This window comes from Schistocerca cancellata, unplaced genomic scaffold, assembly GCF_023864275.1.
Source record: "Schistocerca cancellata isolate TAMUIC-IGC-003103 unplaced genomic scaffold, iqSchCanc2.1 HiC_scaffold_426, whole genome shotgun sequence".
NCBI classification, from domain to species: domain Eukaryota; kingdom Metazoa; phylum Arthropoda; class Insecta; order Orthoptera; family Acrididae; genus Schistocerca; species Schistocerca cancellata.
In genome coordinates, this window is record NW_026046443.1 from 1,573,233 (window position 1) to 1,596,165 (window position 22,933).

At 44.1% G+C, this 22,933-nt stretch overlaps 1 protein-coding gene across 1 annotated transcript in view; it reads right to left on the reverse strand.

The window, feature by feature from the left end:
* The window catches only part of LOC126124779 (extracellular matrix organizing protein FRAS1-like), a 452,648-nt gene that overhangs the window by 209,460 nt on the left and 220,255 nt on the right, over positions 1 to 22,933 (reverse strand). The window contains exons 3-4 of the mRNA XM_049915125.1: positions 21,483 to 21,544; positions 19,057 to 19,206 (exon numbers count right to left, since the gene is read on the reverse strand). Coding sequence (XP_049771082.1) covers positions 19,057 to 19,206; positions 21,483 to 21,544 — 212 coding nt within the window. The remainder of the gene's footprint in view (positions 1 to 19,056; positions 19,207 to 21,482; positions 21,545 to 22,933) is intronic.

The window sequence follows — 22,933 nt, forward strand, 5'->3', positions numbered from 1 at the left end:
TTCAACAACCTTCCTCTTCATTTGTATGACGATGGATATTAAGTGAAAATGTACTAAGTGAACTGAATTATCACTGACCTTTATTATAGCTAATAGATGTCAGAATTTGGGTGTATTCCACTTGTTACAATGTTTCGCTTGGTGACTTATTTCGTTTGGAGCGGGAAGCATACATAAGCAAACGGTTTTTAAGCAAGAATTTGTTAGCATTGTAGCAAACAATCTCTGTCGGCAATATTGTGGCGCAAGTTAGTTATAATGCAATGAAGACCAGAGTGGAACAAAACATGTTAATTCAACTCTTGCACCAATTTGTAATAGGTAAAATGTGGATAAATGCAAGAGAATTGCAAGGAATGAATTCTTAAAAATTTGAAAAAACGTGCAATTTTAGGTCAAGGGGGACCGCACCGAGAGGGTGACGAGATAGGCCACCACCAAAGCATAGACACAGACGGACGTACAAACTCGCCGAAGAAAGCAGCGAAAATGAAAGGCGGTTTAAAAAATAGAAGGGAGATCTACGCGAATTTTATCCTTCGTGTTCTTTTCGTGCGCCTACGAGAAGAAGCTTTTCACTTCACCAGCGACTGTAAAAGGATGCAGTTGTCACAGTCTCATTTCGTTTGTGCAGCACCATACAAAAACAGAAACGACTACCGAACAAACGTTCATCGCACATGGTTTATGTGGGTGTATTCCCTTGGTTCACGTAGCATGTGCCTCCGCAGCTCGCTCACGTTGTTGTTGCGACTTCGTTACGGTATTGTAAGATCTAAAAGGTCTACGAGTAGGCGTTGAAGCAAATTTGCTATTTGTACGAACGTTTTCGATTTCCGACGATTTCTGCGGAATGAGGATTAGAGCAAGACACGACAGTGGAGGAAGAAAGAAGGAAGAGAGGAAGATTGGATTTGACAACGAGGTCATTAGAGTTGGAACACAAGCTCGAATTGTTTCAAGGATGAGGGAGGAAATCAGCCTGGATCGATTAAGGGAAAGCACGGAAACCTTAAATCTAGATAGCCGGACGGAGATCGAGCCGTCATCCTCCCGAATGCGAGTCCAGTGTGCTAACCAATGCACCATCTCGTTCGGTGCGATGGTGTAGGACGCAAGTAGAAAAGATGGAGTGAATATATAATTTACTTGCTCCTGCAGCCAGTACTTTAGCTGCTCCCAGTTTAGGTTCATGCGATCTGTTGTGTAAATAAAAAAAACAATTAAAGAATAAGCGTGCATAATATAACGAGTGTTGTTAATCGTTGCTCCTATAGACAGCAGTACTCAGTTTATCTACGTTGAAAGAAGTGAAAGCAGATTGTCGAATTTAGCTATCTACCATAGAACACGACACAGTAACTACACTTAATGTCAGTGACATAATCAATGAGCATGTTTCGCTCAAAGCAAGGTAGTGTAAAGTGAAGTTACAATGAAACACACTTCCGGGAAACAAATATTTTCCCATGGTTATAGCCCTTTTTCTTTTATTTATAACATAGTTTATGAATAATTATTAATTTATAAGGAGCAAATAAAATCTTTTCTTTACTTACATGGCGTTCACATGAAACATCCTTGATTAGTAAATGCAATTATAAAGTAAGCGACACAGATACTTGCGGTTGTCGGAATCATGTACAGCCACTCAGAAAGCTCTGTGTATATTTTTTTCTAAGCGATTCCATTTCAGAGGGCGCCACCGGATGCAGTTAAGGCTTGATATTACTAGGGCGCCACTGAGAGCGTAATCAAACAATCAGGTACTGACAGAAAATAACGGAAATCAGGAAAGAGTAGAGGAGATCAGAGACACGTTCGAAAGGAGTCAGTCAAAGTCTATTCGCTGAGCATCACGAGGGTTAAATCACTCTCCAGTTTACAAGGTGTTGCATAAACAACTTGCACTCTTACAAAGCTGCAATTGTGCAAGCGTTGAAGCGAAACGATCTGCAGCTTCACCACGAATTTGCTATTGCGATGGTGGACCGGAACGGGCAAAACCCTGACTGTCTAGGAGCTGTCGTTTTCTCTGACGAAGCAACCTTTCTCACCAGTGGGAAAGTTAATCGGCACAACGTCCGAATTTGGGGTTCGAAAAACTCCAACAGCTTTCGGGGACGTGTCAGAGACGACGAGAAGATGAATGTGTGGTGTGCGGTGGTGACAGCGTAATTGGAACATTTTTCTTCAGTGAGGAAAAAGTAACACGAACCCTCAGCTTCTTCCCTTTCAGACAAATGCGATCTTCCCAGCATGATGGTGCATAACCGCATTGGAGTTCATGACTACCTAGACTGAACTTTTCCACAGCAATGTATAGGCTGCGATGAACCAACCACGTGTTCACCGCCATCTCCGGACGTAACTACTGTGGATATCTTCCTGTGGGGTTATGTGGAAGAAATTGTGTAGGCCTCACCTCCTCATGATTTTGGCCATCTTCACAGAAGGATTGTGGATGTAATAGACTCCTCACCCGGCGTGCTTGCACGTTCATGTGTTGACATAGAGCATGGGTTCATGAACTTTTTCCGTTTGCTCCCCTTCTGAAACATGAATTATTTTTCTCCCCCTCCCCTCCCCCGAGCCGGCCGGTGTGGCCGAGCGGTTCTAGGCGCTACAGTCTGGAACCGCGCGACCGCTACGGCCGCAGGTTCGAATCCTGCCTCGGGCATGGATGTGTGTGATGTCCTTCGGTTAGTTAGGTTTAAGTAGTTCTAAGTTCTAGGGGACTGATGGCCTCAGAAGTTAAGTCCCATAGTGCTCAGAGCCATTTGAACCATTTGAACCCTCCCCCGAAACATGAATTATTTTCCTCCCCCCTCCCTATTCTTCCCTTTCTCAGCACTTGTCATACTTGGCACTAAAACGGCCCACGATTTCCATATATTTCTGTCTAACTGTTGCAAATATTAGTTACAACGATGGCAATAATTAGAGAGTGTTCTTCGATCACATTACGACTAATGTTTTTAAATTATCATACATTTCCGTTATTCGAAGGTGGTGAAAGTTAACACTTAACAACTAGTTTATTAATAACCACAGCTGCATGTGCATTTATCGTAGCCGAGCAAATATGTGTATTTCACTAAATTAGTTCACAAATTATTTCAATCTATGTTGCTTTTAATTCGTTTATATATATTTTTAATATGTGAAAGAGCACGACGTACAAATGACGGCAGAACAATAGTCAATTAGAAACAGTAGTCAGTTTGAAAACCGTTGTACGCACACTAATCATCCAAAGAGAAATTAAAGAAGAGTAAAAATACACAGGGTTCAAAATTTGGAAATTTTCTGACGTTTGCGCATTTTCTGTCATGCGCCGGCCAAAGTGGCCTAGCGGTTCTAGGCGCTATAGTCTGGAACCGCGCGACCGCTGCGGTCGCAGGTTCGAATCCTGCCTCGGGCGTGGATGTGTGTGATGTCCTTAGGTTAGTTAGGTTTAAGTAGTTCTAAGTTCTAGGGGACTGATGACCTCAGCAGTTAAGTCCCATAGTGCCCAGAGCCATTTGAACCCACTTCTTTCTGTCATGCGTGTGCTTGAATTTGTGGAAAAAGCAGACCCAGTCTTGGTAGTATCTTTGAAACGGCAACACGTAGATGCCTTTTCAGCTGCAGTCAAGACCGATGTTTCGTCTTCATTAATGGCACTGGGCAAAATGTTCACTTAAAGTCATTAATGGTTGTTCAATGCTTGGTAAGTAGCTAACACTGCGAGTGAGCGGTGACAGGAACTGTGTGATGAAATACACTCCTGGAAATGGAAAAAAGAACACCATACTTGCTCCGGACACTGCGAGAGGGCTGTACAAGCAATGATCACACGCACGGCACAGCGGACACACCAGGAACCGCGGTGTTGGCCGTCGAATGGCGCTAGCTGCGCAGCATTTGTGCACCGCCGCCGTCAGTGTCAGCCAGTTTGCCGTGGCATACGGAGCTCCATCGCAGTCTTTAACACTGGTAGCATGCCGCGACAGCGTGGACGTGAACCGTATGTGCAGTTGACGGACTTTGAGCGAGGGCGTATAGTGGGCATGCGGGAGGCCGGGTGGACGTACCGCCGAATTGCTCAACACGTGGGGCGTGAGGTCTCCACAGTACATCGATGTTGTCGCCAGTGGTCGGCGGAAGGTGCACGTGCCCGTCGACCTGGGACCGGACCGCAGCGACGCACGGATGCACGCCAAGACCGTAGGATCCTACGCAGTGCCGTAGGGGACCGCACCGCCACTTCCCAGCAAATTAGGGACACTCTTGCTCCTGGGGTATCGGCGAGGACCATTCGCAACCGTCTCCATGAAGCTGGGCTACGGTCCCGCACACCGTTAGGCCGTCTTCCGCTCACGCCCCAACATCGTGCAGCCCGCCTCCAGTGGTGTCGCGACAGGCGTGAATGGAGGGACGAATGGAGACGTGTCGTCTTCAGCGATGAGAGTCGCTTCTGCCTTGGTGCCAATGATGGTCGTATGCGTGTTTGGCGCCGTGCAGGTGAGCGCCACAATCAGGACTGCATACGACCGAGGCACACAGGGCCAACACCCGGCATCATGGTGTGGGGAGCGATCTCCTACACTGGCCGTACACCACTGGTGATCGTCGAGGGGACACTGAATAGTGCACGGTACATCCAAACCGTCATCGAACCCATCGTTCTACCATTCCTAGACCGGCAAGGGAACTTGCTGTTCCAACAGGACAATGCACGTCCGCATGTATCCCGTGCCACCCAACGTGCTCTAGAAGGTGTAAGTCAACTACCCTGGCCAGCAAGATCTCCGGATCTGTCCCCCATTGAGCATGTTTGGGACTGGATGAAGCGTCGTCTCACGCGGTCTGCACGTCCAGCACGAACGCTGGTCCAACTGAGGCGCCAGGTGGAAACGGCATGGCAAGCCGTTCCACAGGACTACATCCAGCATCTCTACGATCGTCTCCATGGGAGAATAGCAACCTGCATTGCTGCGAAAGGTGGATATACACTGTACTAGTGCCGACATTGTGCATGCTCTGTTGCCTGTGTCTATGTGCCTGTGGTTCTGTCAGTGTGATCATGTGATGTATCTGACCCCAGGAATGTGTCAATAAAGTTTCCCCTTCCTGGGACAATGAATTCACGGTGTTCTTATTTCAATTTCCAGGAGTGTATTTATAGCGACTTTTCTCAGTATCCCTGCTGAAAGGATCTATTGGCCAGTTCTTGTGAAATAAGGCATCAAACTAACTATGGGGGAGTTTCCTAACTTGATTCGAGGAAATGAGATTCTGACGCTAGCAATATGTTCACCGTACCTCTTTTTCTTACATAACAAGAAACGTAAATCTTTCAATGAAAGCCGGCGCTAGGCGCCCCCCCCCTCTCCCCCCATATTTGCCGCTGCACACAAGCCCCAAGCGTCTCCCTCTCCCCCCCCCCCCCCCACCTCCTTTGAGGATGGCTGGTACAGAGCATAGTTTGGACATTTTACAGGTTTCGAAAGGATCGGATGTAGAAAATTATTAATTTCTTTGTATAAATATTTGAGTTAGTGTCCATAATGCCGGAAACCACAAGTATCCATGTCTCATACTCATTTATTATTATTTTCTTTTTTTTTTTTTTTACATTCATTTTGAAATCAGGGAGGTTTCTTGTCGACACCGTGTACTTCACGTTAAAACCAATGTTAACAGTAGCCGCCAGCGCGCGGACCGTAGCGTGGATAAACAGCCTCTGGCCACCGTTCCCGACTGACATCTGTACTCAGCCGTTCCTGTGCGTATCGTGGTCACGCCACGACGTGTCCCCTGTCAGATGAGTGAGGCGTATGGTAGGAGGGAAGTGTCCTGGGCGCCTGCGCAATGTGAGTAGCTTGCTGCTAACATGAGACATCCAGGGTTGTGCTACATCTACATCTACATCTACATTCATACTTCGCAAGCCACCCAACAGTGTGTGGCGGAGGGCACTTTACGTGCCACTGTCATTACCTCCCTTTTCTGTTCCAGTCGCGTATGGTTCGCGGGAAGAACGACTGTCGGAAAGCCTCCGGGCGCTCTCGAATCTCTCTAATTTTACATTCGTGATCTCCTCGGGAGGTATAAGTAGGGGGAAGCAATATATTCGATATCTCATCCAGAAACGCACCCTCTTGAAACCTGGCGAGCAAGCTACACCGCGATGCAGAGCACCTCTCTTGCAGAGTCTGCCACTTGAGTTTGCTAAACATCTCCGTAACGCTATCACGGTTACCAAATAACCCTGTGACGAAACGCGCCGCTCTTCTTTGGATCTTCTCTATCTCCTCCGTCAACCCGATCTGGTACGGATTCCACGCTGATGAGCAGTACTCAAGTATAGGTCGAACGAGTGTTTTGTAAGCCACCTCCTTTGCTGATGGACTACTTTTTCTAAGGACTCTCCCAATGAAACTCAACCTGGTACCCGCCTTACCAACAATTAATTTTATATGATCATTCCACTTCAAATCGTTCCGTACGCATACTCCCAGATATTTTACAGAAGTAACTGCTACCAGTGTTTGTTTCGCCATCATATAGCGGTCCTCCTTTCTATTGTTGTTTTGCCGCCCTAGGCGAGAATTGACATATGACGTTCCCTCTATTTTACTACATCGGTCTCCCCGATTCATCCCCCCCCCCCCCTTCCTCAACGCTCTACCAGCACCAACATCCAGCGGCACAACAATGGAAATCTCCTATTACACTTTTAATCGTGAAATTAAGGTGACGAGCCGTCATCATTGTCTGAGGGTGTCTTCATGCTTTGTCCTCAACTGCTTTCAAACTGATTGAAGACAACAATTTCTTTCCTTAATTTATTATTTTTTTCTCCTCAATTTTTGAAATTTCCCAAATAATTGAAATAGGAAGAATGTGCTGAATATTTCAAACTAGAACTCAACTGAATATACCAGAGCGTCCAAATTTGGCATCAATTACTTATTTTATTTGGCCGAGCGGTTCTAGGCGCTACAGTCTGGAACCGCGCGACTGCTACGGTCGCAGGTGCGAATCCTGCCTCGGGCATGGATGTGTGTGATGTCCTTAGGTTAGTTAGGCTTAAGTAGTTCTAATTTCTAGGGGACTGATGACCACAGTAGTTAAGTCCCATAGTGCTCAGAGCCATTTGAACCATTTTTGAACTTATTTTATTTAATTGCAAGGAAAAGGACAAATAAAGGTGTGGAAGTTTTTTCTGGAATGAATTAATTTTTCCTTGAATTTAGAAATTGCGCTATACTGATGGGAGACATTGCGAAGCGTCAGACTAGCTCATCTAGATAATCGTAGTGTTATTTCGTCTCTGTTTTAATTGAAATATTTTTAGAATGAGCAAAGGAACTTATCTTTTTCAGCATCCACTTTCTTGCGATTAAATAAATAAACGAAGACTTGTTTGCATTTTCTGTTGAGAGGTTTAAACTTTTATTAGCCGCAGTGATTCAAGCGATTGGCTACTCACAAGTCGTCGGGGATGGGTTCAGGTTTGATCCCTGTGAGGGATAGATTTTGTGCTTTAGACAAGGCAGTGGCTATCTTCGTTGTTTCCATTTCGTACCTAGAAGCGGTTGCTTTAGTTTGGAGATAGGTAGATGCACCATGTTTACTTTCGTCAAAGTAAGTATACACTTATTAAGTAACTGTTCCGTATGCTTTTGAAAACAATTCGGTGTTTTAATTTTTCCTCTTTTCCATTTTTTTCTCTTCAGTAGCTCTGTTTGATTTTAAATTAATTTTTTCCGCTCTTTGCCGCCCCTAAAATTTTGCTGCCTAGGCTTGCCTAATGGTAGGAACGGCCCTGGAGCCGTCGCATTTATAGCGTGGCAAGTGGGTCATTGTTGGTAGGCTATGACACCGTCATCAACTGACTTGCGTATACTATATTTTGCTCATCAGAAGAATAAACCTGACTCAAACAAACACAAACGCGATGATTGGCCAACATGTACGCTGGCATTGTTATGCTCTTGGAAGTAGGTCCCACTTACGTATCAAATATCTTATTACTATGTTACAGTAAATGAAACTTTAAAACATTCTAATGTATGACAACCATCAACGTTTTTCTTAAGCACATTTCAGCAATGTAGTTTTTATTTCAAAAATCATGTACAGTCGCAGTCTCTGTACCTTTAGGCTATGATTGTCGCGCTGTTAATACGTAGTATGAAAATGTCTGACGCTGCTTCCTGCTCTGTACTGAAACAGAGGCGTGGAACACCGTCAAAAAGTGGCGAGAGCCAAGTAGTTCTTAGTGTTTTTCACAAGTTTTTAGAGAAAAGTCACCTTTGAACTTTCCAGAGGAACTGTATGTACTGAAGTTAATGAATTTTTGAATATGGAATGTATAGCTGAATCTGTGGTGTTAAAGAATCATCGCTTAGGCTGCTCTTCACTTTTTGTTAACTTTGGAATGTGTACATCAATTAAATGTGAAACTCATCAAACATTTGCTAAGTACCACATATCTAACGATTATTTTAACCCTTTCAGACCTGGTGGTCACAATTGTGTACATAAAGTTTGTTCACTAAATGACAAGAAATGTCAGATGCATCCAAACCCATAGTGGACATTTGTGTATGTTTCTTTTAGCCATGATCCAGCAGCTGCTGCTCTCTTGTGAGCAGTCTGTGAACCACATAATAAAATATACTCTCTGGTGTTGTCTCTCTGTGGGAAGCCATTACTCATTGACTTTATTGCTATAATAGTCACGTTCTGGGTTTTGTTTATGAATGTTTCGTGTGGTTTCCTTCTTTTGTAAACATTAGACATTCTTTCAGTGGAATTTTCAGCAGTTTCATTCAGCTCATATTTGTGTTATGTATCGGTTAATTTTACTGTACACATTTGTGTACAACAGGTCCTTAATGGTGCAAAACAGGAAAAATAGCCTAAAATGTGTCTCAGCTGTATTTGCATGGCTATGGTAGCAATGTGTGGTAATCTTTCCATTAATTCCAGTACCAGCAGCAAGGAGGAGAATAACTGACCTGTACATATGATGTTATTTTATATTGCTGGCTTTTGACTTACAAATATGGATAAGGCATATTTTTCTGTGGAGAAAGATTGGGACTTGATTATGGACATAATTGAAAAAGTTGACATTTCTGACATTAGTTTGAGTGGAGATGAGGATGACAGTGTACCACTTATTGAAAGGCAAGCTCCACAAATGATGAAACATGTTGGAGCAGATAAAGTGGGCATGAATGATTTGTGTAGAGACACCATATCTTAGGATGAAGATGATGGAGAGGAGGTGGATGCTGAAATGAACTTTTTATGCAATGAAAACAACCCAGAATTGAATAACCTGTATGACAACATAATGGTGACACCTAAAGACTCCATAAAATGGAAACGCAAGCCTCTAAGTACCATTGCAGAAACATACAAAACTCAAAATTTTGAAGAATATGTCTTGTGTTCTCCAATACAATACTTCAAAAGATATGTACCAGATGATTTGTTAACTAGCATGGCAGCACATACTAATATTTATGCATTACAACAAGGCAAATCCTCATTCAAGCAGACAACTCCTCAAGAACTAGAGGTGCTATTGGTTTGCATGTGTTGACTGGCGCCTTGAAATTTCCCAGATTATGAAATGTCAAGGGGAAACCAAGTTCATGGGGAAACAGAGTCTTCATGTTGTGTTGAAAGAGTGGAATAGTGCATGATTTCCTTTTGTATCAAGGTGCTACAACTGAACTAAATACTGCATACTGTAAAAAATTTGGATTAGGTCCCGCTGTTGTTTTAGGATTTTCTGTACCACTCTCAAAAGATAAAGGTCATAAATTATACTTTGACAACTTATTTTCATTGTACCATCTGTTTGAAGTTCTGAAACGTCAAGGCATCAATGTGGCAGGTACTGTCAGTCAAAACAGATTTGGAAAGAACTCGCCTTTTGCAGATGATAAAACAATAATGAAACAAACCAGAGGTTTCTGTGAAGAAATCATTAGTGCTGATGACATTACCATGTGTAAGTGGTCAGACAATAGGCCAGTTGTATTGTGTTCAAACTTTGTTGGTAAAGGCTCTGTGGATGCTGTTGAGTATTGGGACAAAAAACACCATAAATATGTGAAAGTAGAAAAACTTGAGATAGTGAAAAGATATAATCATGCAGTGGGTGGTATGGATCTATTTGATCAATTGATAAGCTGCCACAGAGTTCGCATCAGATCTCGAAAATGGCCTTTGCATACAAATTATCATGCTGTTTGACTTTGCCAGTGTGCAAAGTTGGTTGGAAAACAGACGAGATGCAGACAACCTGTCTATCCCAAAGAAGAAGCAAATGGACCTTCTTTCCTTTCGTATCAGGGTAGCAGATGAATTGAAACTGTGCCAGAAGAAAGTGACTGAAAAGAAGAGCGGGCGACCATCTGATGAAGGACTGGCTTCAGACTTTAGAGTAATACCAAGAAAACCGGGAGAATTATGACCAGCTACAGAGATACAGTTTGATTCCATTGACCATTTACCTTTGCATGAGTAGGAGCTCCAAGTCATTTTTCCAAAATATACATGGCGTTTTAGAATTCAGTGCAGAAAATGTAAAGTACATTTGTGCCTCCTAACGGACAGAAATTGTTTTTTGCAGTTTTATACGAAACCTTAAAATTAGTGTGTTGACAATTGTTGTTTAAATAAGAACTGTAATTTGGAATTATTTTTATTGTTTCTTCTGTTTTAAAGTGAAATAAAGAGTGGCATACATGATCCATAGTGTTAACCTACTTAATGTATGACATGAAGCAGGAGACCTGATGAATACAATTGTGTACATTAAATATCTAGAAAACTAGAGATCATATGAAATTTTTACTTAGAAAAATGTTGTATGGAGATTCACCTGAATGTAAAAACGATGTCAGATATTTTTTTTAATGAGTAAATAAAAAATCAGGTCTGAAAGGGTTAATTAAAAATGCACGTCTTCTTCTTTCTAATTACATATGGCAGGCAAGATTCCAGTTTTCGTCGCTAATATAAATTTTTAACTATCGATATTTTACAGAATATTGTTATTAAAGATTGTTTAACTTAAGAAAACTTTAGAAATTAAATTTTTAGGACAAAAATGAAAATCAGATTCTCTTTATTTGGATTATGTCCAGCGTCTTGTAGCACAGACGTGGTCTCGCATGAGCCAGAGTGATTAGCGTCGTGGAAACACGGGGGACAATCATTTTCACAGCATTCAGCTCACCATTATAATGCTGCATTTTTGCGGTTGCCACCGTACTACAGCAACATGGACCCAAAAGAACTGATCTGGAGACGAGTTTAGGGATTTGTCGCGAGAAATAACAAGTAGTAGAATAACGTACTGGAACTAATGCACATTTCTTTAGCACACGTCACTATCGAACACTGAGTGGTTACAGAGCGGCACGTCATAAAAGAAGAGGAAAAAAAATGCAGTGCTTGTTTGGCTTCGTTGATTCTGTTGTTCACCGACTCGTTATCAATGTAGCAGATGACAGTTCCAGTACTGAAATGTTTTTCTCCGATCGGATAGGGAAGAAACTGAGAGAGTATCAGACGAATGACTTCAAGCTAATACTTAATGTTTAACCATACTGTGAAATCCCTGCGCCGGCCGCTGCGACCGAGCGATTTTGCCGGCGCGGTATCTCAGCGTGTTCGGTCAGAAGGCTGCTCGCCCTCTGTAATAAAAAACTGAGTAAAGGAATCAACTATCAACTTGAACGAATGTCTTGTGACTTCCGCCCAGAAATTAAAAAAAAAAAAAAAAGAAAGCAAAAAAAAAACCGGTTCTAGGCGCTTCAGTCCGAAACCGCGCTGCTGCTACGGTCACAGGTTCGAATCCTGCCTCGGGCATGGATGTGTGTGATGGCCTTAAGTAAGTCAGGTTTAAGTAGTTCTAAGTCTAGGGGACTGATGACCTCAGATGTTAAGTCCCATAGTGCTTAGAGCCATGTGAACCATTTGAAATCCCTGCGGTACGCTTTTGCGTCACACATACAGGGTGTTTAAAAAATGACCGGTATATTTGAAACGGCAATAAAAACTAAACGAGCAGCGATAGAAATACACCGTTTGTTGCAATATGCTTGGGACAACAGTACATTTTCAGGCGGACAAACTTTCGAAATTACAGTAGTTACAATTTTCAACAACAGATGGCGCTGCAAGTGATGTGAAAGATACAGAAGACAACGCAGTCTGTGGGTGCGCCATTCTGTACGTCGTCTTTCTGCTGTAAGCGTGTGCTGTTCACAACGTGCAAGTGTGCTGTAGACAACATGGTTTATTCCTTAGAACAGAGGATTTTTCTGGTGTTGGAATTCCACCGCCTAGAACACAGTGTTGTTGCAACAAGACGAAGTTTTCAACGGAGGTTTAATGTAACCAAAGGACCGAAAAGCGATACAATAAAGGATCTGTTTGAAAAATTTCAACGGACTGGGAACGTGACGGATGAACGTGCTGGAAAGGTAGGGCGACTGCGTACGGCAACCACAGAGGGCAATGCGCAGCTAGTGCAGCAGGTGATCCAACAGCGGCCTCGGGTTTCCGTTCGCCATGTTGCAGCTGCGGTCCAAATGACGCCGACGTCCACGTATCGTCTCATGCGCCAGAGTTTACACCTCTATCCATACAAAATTCAAACGCGGCAACCCCTCAGCGCCGCTACCATTGCTGCACGAGAGACATTCGCTAACGATATAGTGCACAGGATTGATGACGGCGATATGCATGTGGGCAGCATTTGGTTTACTGACGAAGCTTATTTTTACCTGGACGGCTTCGTCAATAAACAGAACTGGCGCATATGGGGAACCGAAAAGCCCCATGTTGCAGTCCCATCGTCCCTGAATCCTCAAAAAGTACTGGTCTGGGCCGCCATTTCTTCCAAAGGAATCATTGGCCCATTTTTCAGATCCGAAACGATTACTGCATCACGCTATCTGGACATTCTTCGTGAATTTGTGGCGGTACAAACTGCCTTAGACGACACTGCGAACACCTCGTGGTTTATGCAAGATGGTGCCCGGCCACATCGCACGGCCGACGTCTTTAATTTCCTGAATGAATATTTCGATGATCGTGTGATTGCTTTGGGCTATCCGAAACATACAGGAGGCGGCGTGGATTGGCCTCCCTATTCGCCAGACATGAACCCCTGTGACTTCTTTCTGTGGGGACACTTGAAAGACCAGGTGTACCGCCAGAATCCAGAAACAATTGAACAGCTGAAGCAGTACATCTCATCTGCATGTGAAGCCATTCCGCCAGACATGTTGTCAAAGGTTTCGGGTAATTTCATTCAGAGACTACGCCATATTATTGCTACGCATGGTGGATATGTGGTAAATATCGTACTATTGAGTTTCCCAGACCGCAGCGCCATCTGTTGTTGAAAATTGTAACTACTGTAATTTCGCAAGTTTGTCTGCCTGAAAATGTACTGTTGTCCCAAGCATATTGCAACAAACGGTGTATTTCTATCGCTGCTCGTTTAGTTTTTATTGCCGTTTCAAATATACCGGTCATTTTTGAAACACCCTGTATCTTGCGGAGAAGTACTGCATCTGCTTTTAAGCTAGAAATTTTCATCACTTTTGTTTCTAATTACAATACTGCGATAGCTAAGTACAAGAGCATGGTATGCTTTCTGTCTGATTCTCTAAGAAGCGTGCGGCATTGTTGGAGTTCTGTCGAATATTATTTCATTCTCTCTAAAAATTAAATTACATTCGAAGCTATATTGTTTCTCCCTCCGTCTCTCTTTACGTCGTAACTGCAACTGCTCATATCACTGCAGAATAGCTAGACTAGCTGGACAGTCACTGCTGTCCAACTTAAATGCGGTATTGTCCGATATTATCCGCTATCGATCTGCGCATGCATGAAACGAATCCTTATGATCGTACTTGACTAAACCGAGACACCTTGGCTTCCGCTCCACGTGAAACGAAATCCGATAACATACCAGCAAACGCGGTAGAATACATGACGTAATGTTTACATCAGGTTTATTGTTACGATGATCATACACTGAAGAGCTAAATAAACTGGTACACCAGCCTAATATCGTGTAGGGACCCCGCGATCACGCAGAAGTTGCGCAACATGACGTGGCATGGACTCGGCTAATGTATGAAGTAGTGCTGGAGGGAACTGACACCATGAAGCCTGCAGAACTGCCCATAAATCCGAAAGAGTCCGAGGGGATGGAGATATCTTCTGAACAACACGTTGCAAGGTATCCCAGATAATGGGAATGATCATGTATGGGGGAGTTTGGTGGCCAGTGGAAGTGTATAAATTCAGAAGAGTGTTCCTGGGGCCATCTGTAGCAATTCTGGATGTGTGGGGTGTAGCATTGTCGTGCTGTGTCCGCAGCTCGTGGTCTAACGGCTAGCGTTGCTACCTCTGGATCACAGGGTCCCAGGTCCGATCCCCAGCCTTGCTGGGGATTTTCTCTGCCTGGAGATTGGATGTTCATGTTGTCCTCATTATTTCATCATCATCATCATCCTCATTCGTGACAGTGGCTAGATTGGACTGTGAAAAAATTGGGACTTTGTACGGGAGCTGACGACCGCGCAGTTGAGCGCCCCACAAACCAAACATCATCATCATCATTGTCGTGCTGGAATTGCCCAAATCCGTCTGAATGCACAATGGACATGAGTGGATGCTTATGTACTTGTGACTTTTCAGAGTCGTATCTAGACGTATCAGGGGTCCCATATCACTCCAACTGCACACACCCTACACATTACAGAGCATCCACCTGCTTGAACAGTCCCCTGCTAACATACAGGGTCCATGGAGTCATGAGGTTGTCTTCATACTATTCACGTCCATCCGCTCGATACAATCTGAAACGAGATTCGTTCGACCAGGCAACATGTTTCCTGCCATCAACGCTCCAGTGTCGGCGTGACGGGCACAGACGAGGCGTAAAGTTTTGCGTCGTGCGATCATCAAGGTTACACGAGTGGGTGTTCGGCTCCGAGAGCCCATATCGATGATGTTTCGTTGAGTGGTTCGCACGCTGGCACTTGTTGGTGGCCCAGCACTGAAATCTGTAGGAATTTGCGGAATGGATGCACTTGAGTCACGTTCAACTATTCTCTTCAGTCGCTGTTGGTCCAGTTCTTGCAGGATATTTTTCCCGTCTCAACGATGTCGGAGATTTGATGTTTTATCGTATTCCTGATAAAACGGTACACTCGTGAAATGGTCGTACGGGAAAATCCCGTATTCATCGCTACCTCGGAGATGCTGTGACCCATCGCTCGTGCGCCGACTATAACACCACGTTCAAACTCAGTTAAATTTCGATAACATGCCATTGTAGCAGCAGTAACAAATCTAACAACTGCTCCAGACACTTGCTGTCATATACAGGATAGTCCATTGATAGTGACCGGGCCAAATATCTCACGAAATAAGCATCAAACGAAAAAACTACAAAGAACGAAACTCGTCTAACTTGAAGGGGCAAACCAGATGACGCTATAGTTAGCCCGCTAGATGGCGCTGTCATAGGTCAAACGGACATCAACTACGTTCTTTAAAATAGGAACCCCCATTTTTTATTACATATTCGTGTAGTACGTAAAGCAATATGAATCTTTTAGTCGGACCAATTTTTTCGCTTTGTGATAGATGCCGCTGTAATAGTCACAAACGTATAAGTACGTGGTATCACGTAACATTCCGCCAGTGCGGACGGTATTTGCTTCGTGATCAACTATCCGTGTTAAAATCGACCGCTTACCACTTGCGGAAAAGGTCGATATCGTGCTGATGTATGGCTATTGTGATCAAAATGCCCAGCGGGCGTGTGCTATGTATGCTGTTTGGTATCCTGGACGACATCATCCAAGTGTCCGGACCGTTCGCCGGATAGTTACTTTATTTAAGGAAACAGGAAATGTTCAGCCACATGTGAAACGTCATCCACGACCTGCAACAAATGATGATGCCGAAGCAGGTGTTTTCGTTGCTGTCGCAGCTAATCCGCACATCAGTAGCAGACAAATTGCGCGAGAACCGGGAATCTGAAAAACGTCGGTGTTGAGAATGCTACATCAACATCGATTGCACCCGTACCATATTTTAATGCACCAGGAATTGCATGGCGACGACTTTGAACAGTCGGTAACAGGTACGATTTTTTACATTAAAATACAGAACGTAGGTACGTTTGAACATTTTATTTCGGTTGTTCCACTGTGATACATGTACCTTTGTGAACTTTGCATTTCTGAGAACGCATGCTGTTACAGCGTGATAACCTGTAAATATCACATTGATGCAATAAATGCTCAAAATGATGTTCGTCAACCTCAGTGCATTTGGCAATACGTGTAACGACATTCCTCTCATCAGCGAGTAGTTCGCACATGCATTGACAATGCGCTGACGCATGTTGTCACTGGGCACAAGAGAAATTACGGGACGAGGATAGATTTTTTGCACGCGTTCTATTTAGCGACGAAGCGTCATTCACCAACAGCGGTAACGTAAACCGGCATAATATGCACTATTGGGCAACGGAAAATCCACGACGGCTGCGACAAGTGGAACATCAGCGACCTTGGCGGGTTAATGTATGATGCGGCATTGTGGGAGGAAGGATAATTGGCCCCCATTTTATCGATGGCAATCTAAATGGTGCAATGTATGCTGATTTCCTACGTAATGTTCTACCGATGTTACTACAAGATGTTTCACTGCATGACGGAATGGCGATATACTTGCAACATGATGGATGTCCGGCACCTAGCTCGCGTGCGGTTGAAGCGGTATTGAATAGCATATTTCATGACAGGTGAATTGGTCGTCGAAGCACCATACCATGGCCCGCACGTTCACCAGATCTGACGTCCCCAGATTTATTTCTGTGGGGGAAGTTGAAGGATATTTGCTATCGTGATCCACCGACAACGCCTGACAACATGCGTCAGCGCATTGTCAATGCATGTGAGAACTACTCGCTGTTGAGAGGAATGTCGTTACACGTATTGCCAAATGCACTGAGGTTGACGAACATCATTTTGAGCATTTATTGCATTAATGTGATATTTACAGGTTATCACGCTGTAACAGCATGCGTTCTCAGAAATGCTAAGTTCACAAAGGTCCATGTATCACAGTGGAACAACCGAAATAAAATGTTCAAACGTACCTACGTTCTGTATTTTAATTTAAAAAATCGTACCTGTTACCGACTGTTCGTCTAAAACAATGAGCCATATGTTTGTGACTATTACAGTGCCATCTATCACAAAGCGAAAAAGGTGGTCCAACTAAAACATTCATATTTATTTACGTACTACACTAATATGTAATAAAAATGGGGTTCCTATTTAAAAAAACGCAGTTGATATCCGTTTGACCTATGGCAGTGCCATCTAGCGGGCCAACCAGAGCGTTTCTCCCTTCAAGCTAGACAAGTTTCGTTCTTTGTAGTTTTTTTCGTTTGACGCTTAATTCGTGAGATCTTTGGCCCGGTCACGATCAGTGGACCACCCTGTATAGGCGTTGCTGACTGCAGCGCCTTATTCTGCCTTTTACATATCTCTGTGTTTGAATACGCGTGCCTATACCAGTTTCTTTGGCGCTTCAGTGTATATACATTGCTGTACGTCACCCATTCGATCTCTCCAAAACCCAGGCGATCATTGTAGGCAAAACCACCCCTTCCTTCCGCCTCCTTGATTTCTATCTCACCGTCTATGGCCGTCCTATCGCCCTCACTCCCACCCTTAAGTACCTTGGCGTCACCCTCGACCGTCGCCTCTCCTGGACTCCCCATCTCCGGACAATCCGAGCCAAGGCATGTTCCCGCCTCCGTCTCCTCAAGCTCCTTTCCGGCCGTACGTGGGGTCTGTACCCCTCTACAATCCTCCACACCTATAAATCCCTCATCCGCCCTATCCTTTGTTACGCCCATGCAGCCTGGATCTCCACCCCCCCCCCCTACCTTTTATAAATCCCTCCAAATCCTTGAACGCCATGCTCTCCGCCTTGCCTATCGCATCCGTCTCCCCTCCCCCACGCGGATCCTGTATGATCTCATCCCCTTCCCCCACCTCCTCCTTTTCCTTGAAAGGATACGGATCCTGTACACCTCCCATAAACTTGATCCTCCTCACCCGCTCGTCTCCCCGATCCTCTCCCACCCCCGCCCGCTGCCGCGCCTGTATTCGCACGTCCCACCCGGTCTCCATCTCTCCACCCTCCTTACCCTCTCCCAAGGTGGCTTCCGCCAGCTCCCCCTCCCTGATGATGCCCTCCTCCCGTCCATCTACCCCTCCTACCAACTTTGATCCTCCCGCCCTCCTCCTGTGCTTGCTCCTCTGGGCACTCTCCCTCCCTTCTCTCCCTTTTCCCTCCCTCCTCCTTTTCTCCCCCCTCCTCCCCCGGGCTTCACCTCCCCTGCCCCTCTCCTCCTGCCCCCGTCTCCTCGGCCATTGGCATCCTTTTTCTCCCCTCTCCCCCACCTCACCCCTGTTCCCCTCTTGGCAGGTCCCTGGACTCGCACACGCTAAGTGGACATTCGCGCGCCGGAGATCACCGCCATCAGTGTTTCGTGTGTGCCGTCGTGTTTAGTGCTTAGTGTTCGCCGTCACACTCCATCGTTCACCAGTGCCATCGTCATCTTCAGTGTTTGTGTGTCGTCTCATCAGTTAGCAGTGTGGATTATCGACGAGTGTGAACGGCTCCGTGTTTGTCTCTATGTGTCTCCTGTTTTATTGCCCACCGTTCTGTCACTTATGTGTCTTCTCACTGTTTTTGCTCTTTGTATATTCTATGGCTGAAGAGCAGCGTAGTGTGCTGCTGACAGCCTGCCTGTTGTATAGGTTTAAAATAACAATAAAGTAAAAAAAAAAATCACCCATTCGCGACGTGGTTGGGTACTGAGTTACACTCAAGCGTGTAACGCGCACCCACGACGAGTAGTCGATTCTGAGGAGAGAGGTTGTCGTGTGGGGAGTAACCTCGTTGGCAGGTAAAACTTACCGGGGCGAGCGGGCGGTCGGCGTGCAGCAGGCGCCCCTCGCCGGCCGCCAGCGCCCTCTGCACGTGGAACAGCACGTCCTGCGGCGCCGCGCCGGCGGCCACCAGCTGCAGGTGGTGCTGAGACAGCGCCGTCGCCTGGCCCGCCGGCACCTGCAACACCAACAACAGCTGTACCCACACCTCTGCTTCCACGACTGTGTACAAAGGGCTTTTGTATACACACAACACTTTCTCACCTCAAGTTACCGTGCAACGCATTTGTTGGAGACTCAGAGAACATACTAGGTGCGATCAAAAAGAAACGGCAACTTTTTAATTTCGTGGTGTTCATACATCCGATTGTTATTTTTTTCACTTTATTGATACACATGTTACTGAAGTATGCTTGCATTTTCAGTTATTTGAATATTTAGTTTATTGTTGACAGTCGAAAAGGTTACATGTGTCCCATAAAATTTCGGGCGTGCAGCCTAAATTTCAGAAGGGCGTTTGAGAGAGTATCGCACTGTCGATCCAGGAAATGATCGCACGGAATAGTTTCGAGGATAAATTACTAATCTGATGAATTTATAATTCACCTGGACGTGAATGCTCAACATAACGAAAGTAACATACGGTGTACCATAAGGAAGCGTTATCAAACTGTAAATGTTCTTAATATGCACAACTTCGTTGGCGGCAATGCTGTGCACAGAAAAGTATCGTTTCTGGACGGTCTTAAGGAAATTCAGAAAGACTTGGACAGTATTCCCAGTTAGTGTATAGAATGACAGCTCTCTTTAAATGTAGTATCCAATTACAAAATGTTCTGGCGTAACCACAAGCGTCAGAACGAAAAGGAAGAACGCTAGGCTAGAGAAGGCGCTGAGGCGACGACAAGGACCGCGCCACGACAGCAGCGACCTCTACAAGTAGTGAATATAAGCGCCTCTCCTGCTGGCTGCTAACCTCGGCTGGACATTAGTGGACTGTATTCGCAGAGTATTAGAACGGCCTAGGAGATCGTGCTACGAGAACAGTTATTAGTGATCCACAAACTGTGTGTCAAACTTGCATGAACACTGATTGTAGCAAGGATTCTGATTTATGTTGCATGTCGCCCATAGCTTGCGACACCGTTGTTATTTCGAGGTTAAGTATTGCTAATCTGCTTTATTGAAATAACTGTTAATGTTATTTGCTTGAATTGTTGTATAGCATTCCGAGAACACAGAATCCTTTTAGGCGCCCTAACGAGACGAGTGGGCAATACCCCACATTTGGCGACGAGGACTCAACACAAAAATAGTGGCTAACTTCCGAAGTCTTTCACACTGATTAGGTAGGGCCTATTTAGAGGTGATATTAAAAGCAATCACAATGGACAAGATCTTCCCTGCTAGCTCTGAAATTGGAATGATTTTTATATTTAATCTATCACGCTGGAGTACAATAAACAGAATACGCCCGTCATTTGCCCTTCTTCTTGCGTGGCCGAATTCTAGCGATGCCAGTTTCTTCCACCAACACGATTGAAATCAAAATACGTCACTTTGTAGACTAAACCGGAATACGTCCCAGTAGGGAATATTCCTACAGTGATTCTCAGTCGGAAGAACTGACTTAACATCGACGTCAAGGTGAATAAGCACAGATACAACCAGATCGAATTGAGCAAGGCACAGAATCCTTCTCAGTATATCCCTGCTGTTTTCCTTCAGTCCAACAGTGAATCACTACCTCTGTCACACTGTCAACAGCAACCACGCTTTTCACGTCTCTCTCTATTCCTGTTTTTTTTTTTTTTTTTTTTTTTTTTTTTTTTTTTTTTTTTTTTTTACTTTCATTTCCTCTGCTAACGTCATCCCATTAATTCCCGCTCTTCGTCTGGCAAGTCAATTTCTTCTCCACATTCATTCTGTGCTGCTGCCATACATTTCTGTCAAATGTCACTACTCACATTCAACAAGAACATAATTGGGAAATCACTTAACACAATATTAATAAGGCATTAATTTCTGAAATTCATTATAGTCATCAATACATCTACTACGATCATTACCCTGCTTATGTATTAAGCATATTGTAGAGTTTCCTCACAGAGGAAGTGGGAATGGATGAACGAGAGAAAATAAGTGCATAAACATATAAATAAAGCAAAATCGGGGTTGACGTTTTAGAATAACGCATCTCAGCGTTCATCCGAAATGATTCAGAAAAACTGCGAAAAACTTAGATCAGGATATCTGAAAGTATATTTCAACCATGTTTCGTCCAGAATATAACTTCACTATTTTAACTAGTGTGTTTTACTCGGCTGTACAGGAGAGAAGTTTGGGCTGCGACCCAATTTTACGCTTACTGTGCTACAGCCTTTGCAGTAATTACGATATCTTACCAACGAAACACAAGGACACTTAAAACAGTGAATTATGGCTAGTACTTACCGAGACCACAAGATTGGCATCCGATCTGAGGGTGCCGAGAGGTGTCTGCAGCTCTAGACATCCTGTGGGCACAATAAAAATGTTTTTTATATGAGACATCATCACAAAAAGTCATAGATGAAAAAATAAACATGAAATTTTCTAGAAGAATGTAAAAATGTGATGATAATGGTGCAGCTGATAGTTTCTACATTGTGAGTTGCCGCTGCTGAAACGATTTGACGTCTGCCATGTAGGCGGGTGCTGTGGATTGTGTGTCGTTCGTTAAGTGATGTGATAGTCATAGTGTTCATTTTATACTCGGTGTCCCAGAAGAAATGTTCAATATGCAGGGATACGACAGAAACGCTCATTTGGGGCAAAAACTTCACATTCTGAATGGTTTCCGAGATAGAAAGCATGTTATGTACATTTGTTTTTGGCTGGTGGCGAGCTAGCTTATGAGTCCCAACCTCATTGATGTTTTATTCTAGTCCAGTCAATCTCGTTGATTTCAATCTCTTTGCTCGGGATGTATTTCTGCTTGAAGCTAGCCCACTGAACGTGCATTTGTCCGTGGTGTGTTGTGAGTGTAGTCTGAGCAATTGAGAGTGCATCAGGGAGAAGCATCCGTTAAATGGGTTTGTTCATGCGCTGTCTAAAATGTCTCACATCTACGCTAGTGAAGAGTACGCAGACATGGTGTATTTTTGCGGTTTCTGTGATGGTAGTGCTCCTGCTGCAGTAGAGGAATATCGTTGGTGTTTTAAGACACGTCAAATTCCTGATTGCAGAGTACTTACCAGAGCTTTCAGAACATTAATACTTTGTAAAACGCATATTGTAATGTTTAGTAACTGTTGTACATGTGTAAACCTGACAATGTATTGATTAATACAGCAAATGTGTAGCAATGTACACTGAATTTGTCTTACCTCGGAAACCTTTCTGAGTAGGGCATATGCTCAAATGAAGCTTTTTGCTTGAAATGCTTCAGATGACGGTTCCCATTATAACCCTGAATATTGACCATGCCTCCTGGGACGCTCTGTTTAGTTATGATGAGAGTAAAATGCCATAGGAGTTTAGATACAGTATATTGCAGAAATGTAACCCAAGAAAGACAGGAGTCCATATAACGTAGGCTGTACGTCAAATTATGAATAGACGTGGGACTGGATCTTGTGATTAGAATGTTGAAAGCTCAATCGAGTTACCAGAAATGACAGGGTTAAGGGCCCACGGGTGCATGCTGTGGAATACATAACAAGGAAAGTGCTGGCTGTTTTGTGAGGCAACCTGTCTTAAAGCTGTGCTAGATCAGTACTCTTTCAGCATTAATGTTCGAACGTAACTCTAAAAATATGCTATTAGGCATATAGTCTGCTGTATCGAAGGCAGACTATTTCGCCAAAAACATAGCACTAGTCTACAGTACGTTCTATACCATAATAATATTGACGAAATATTGC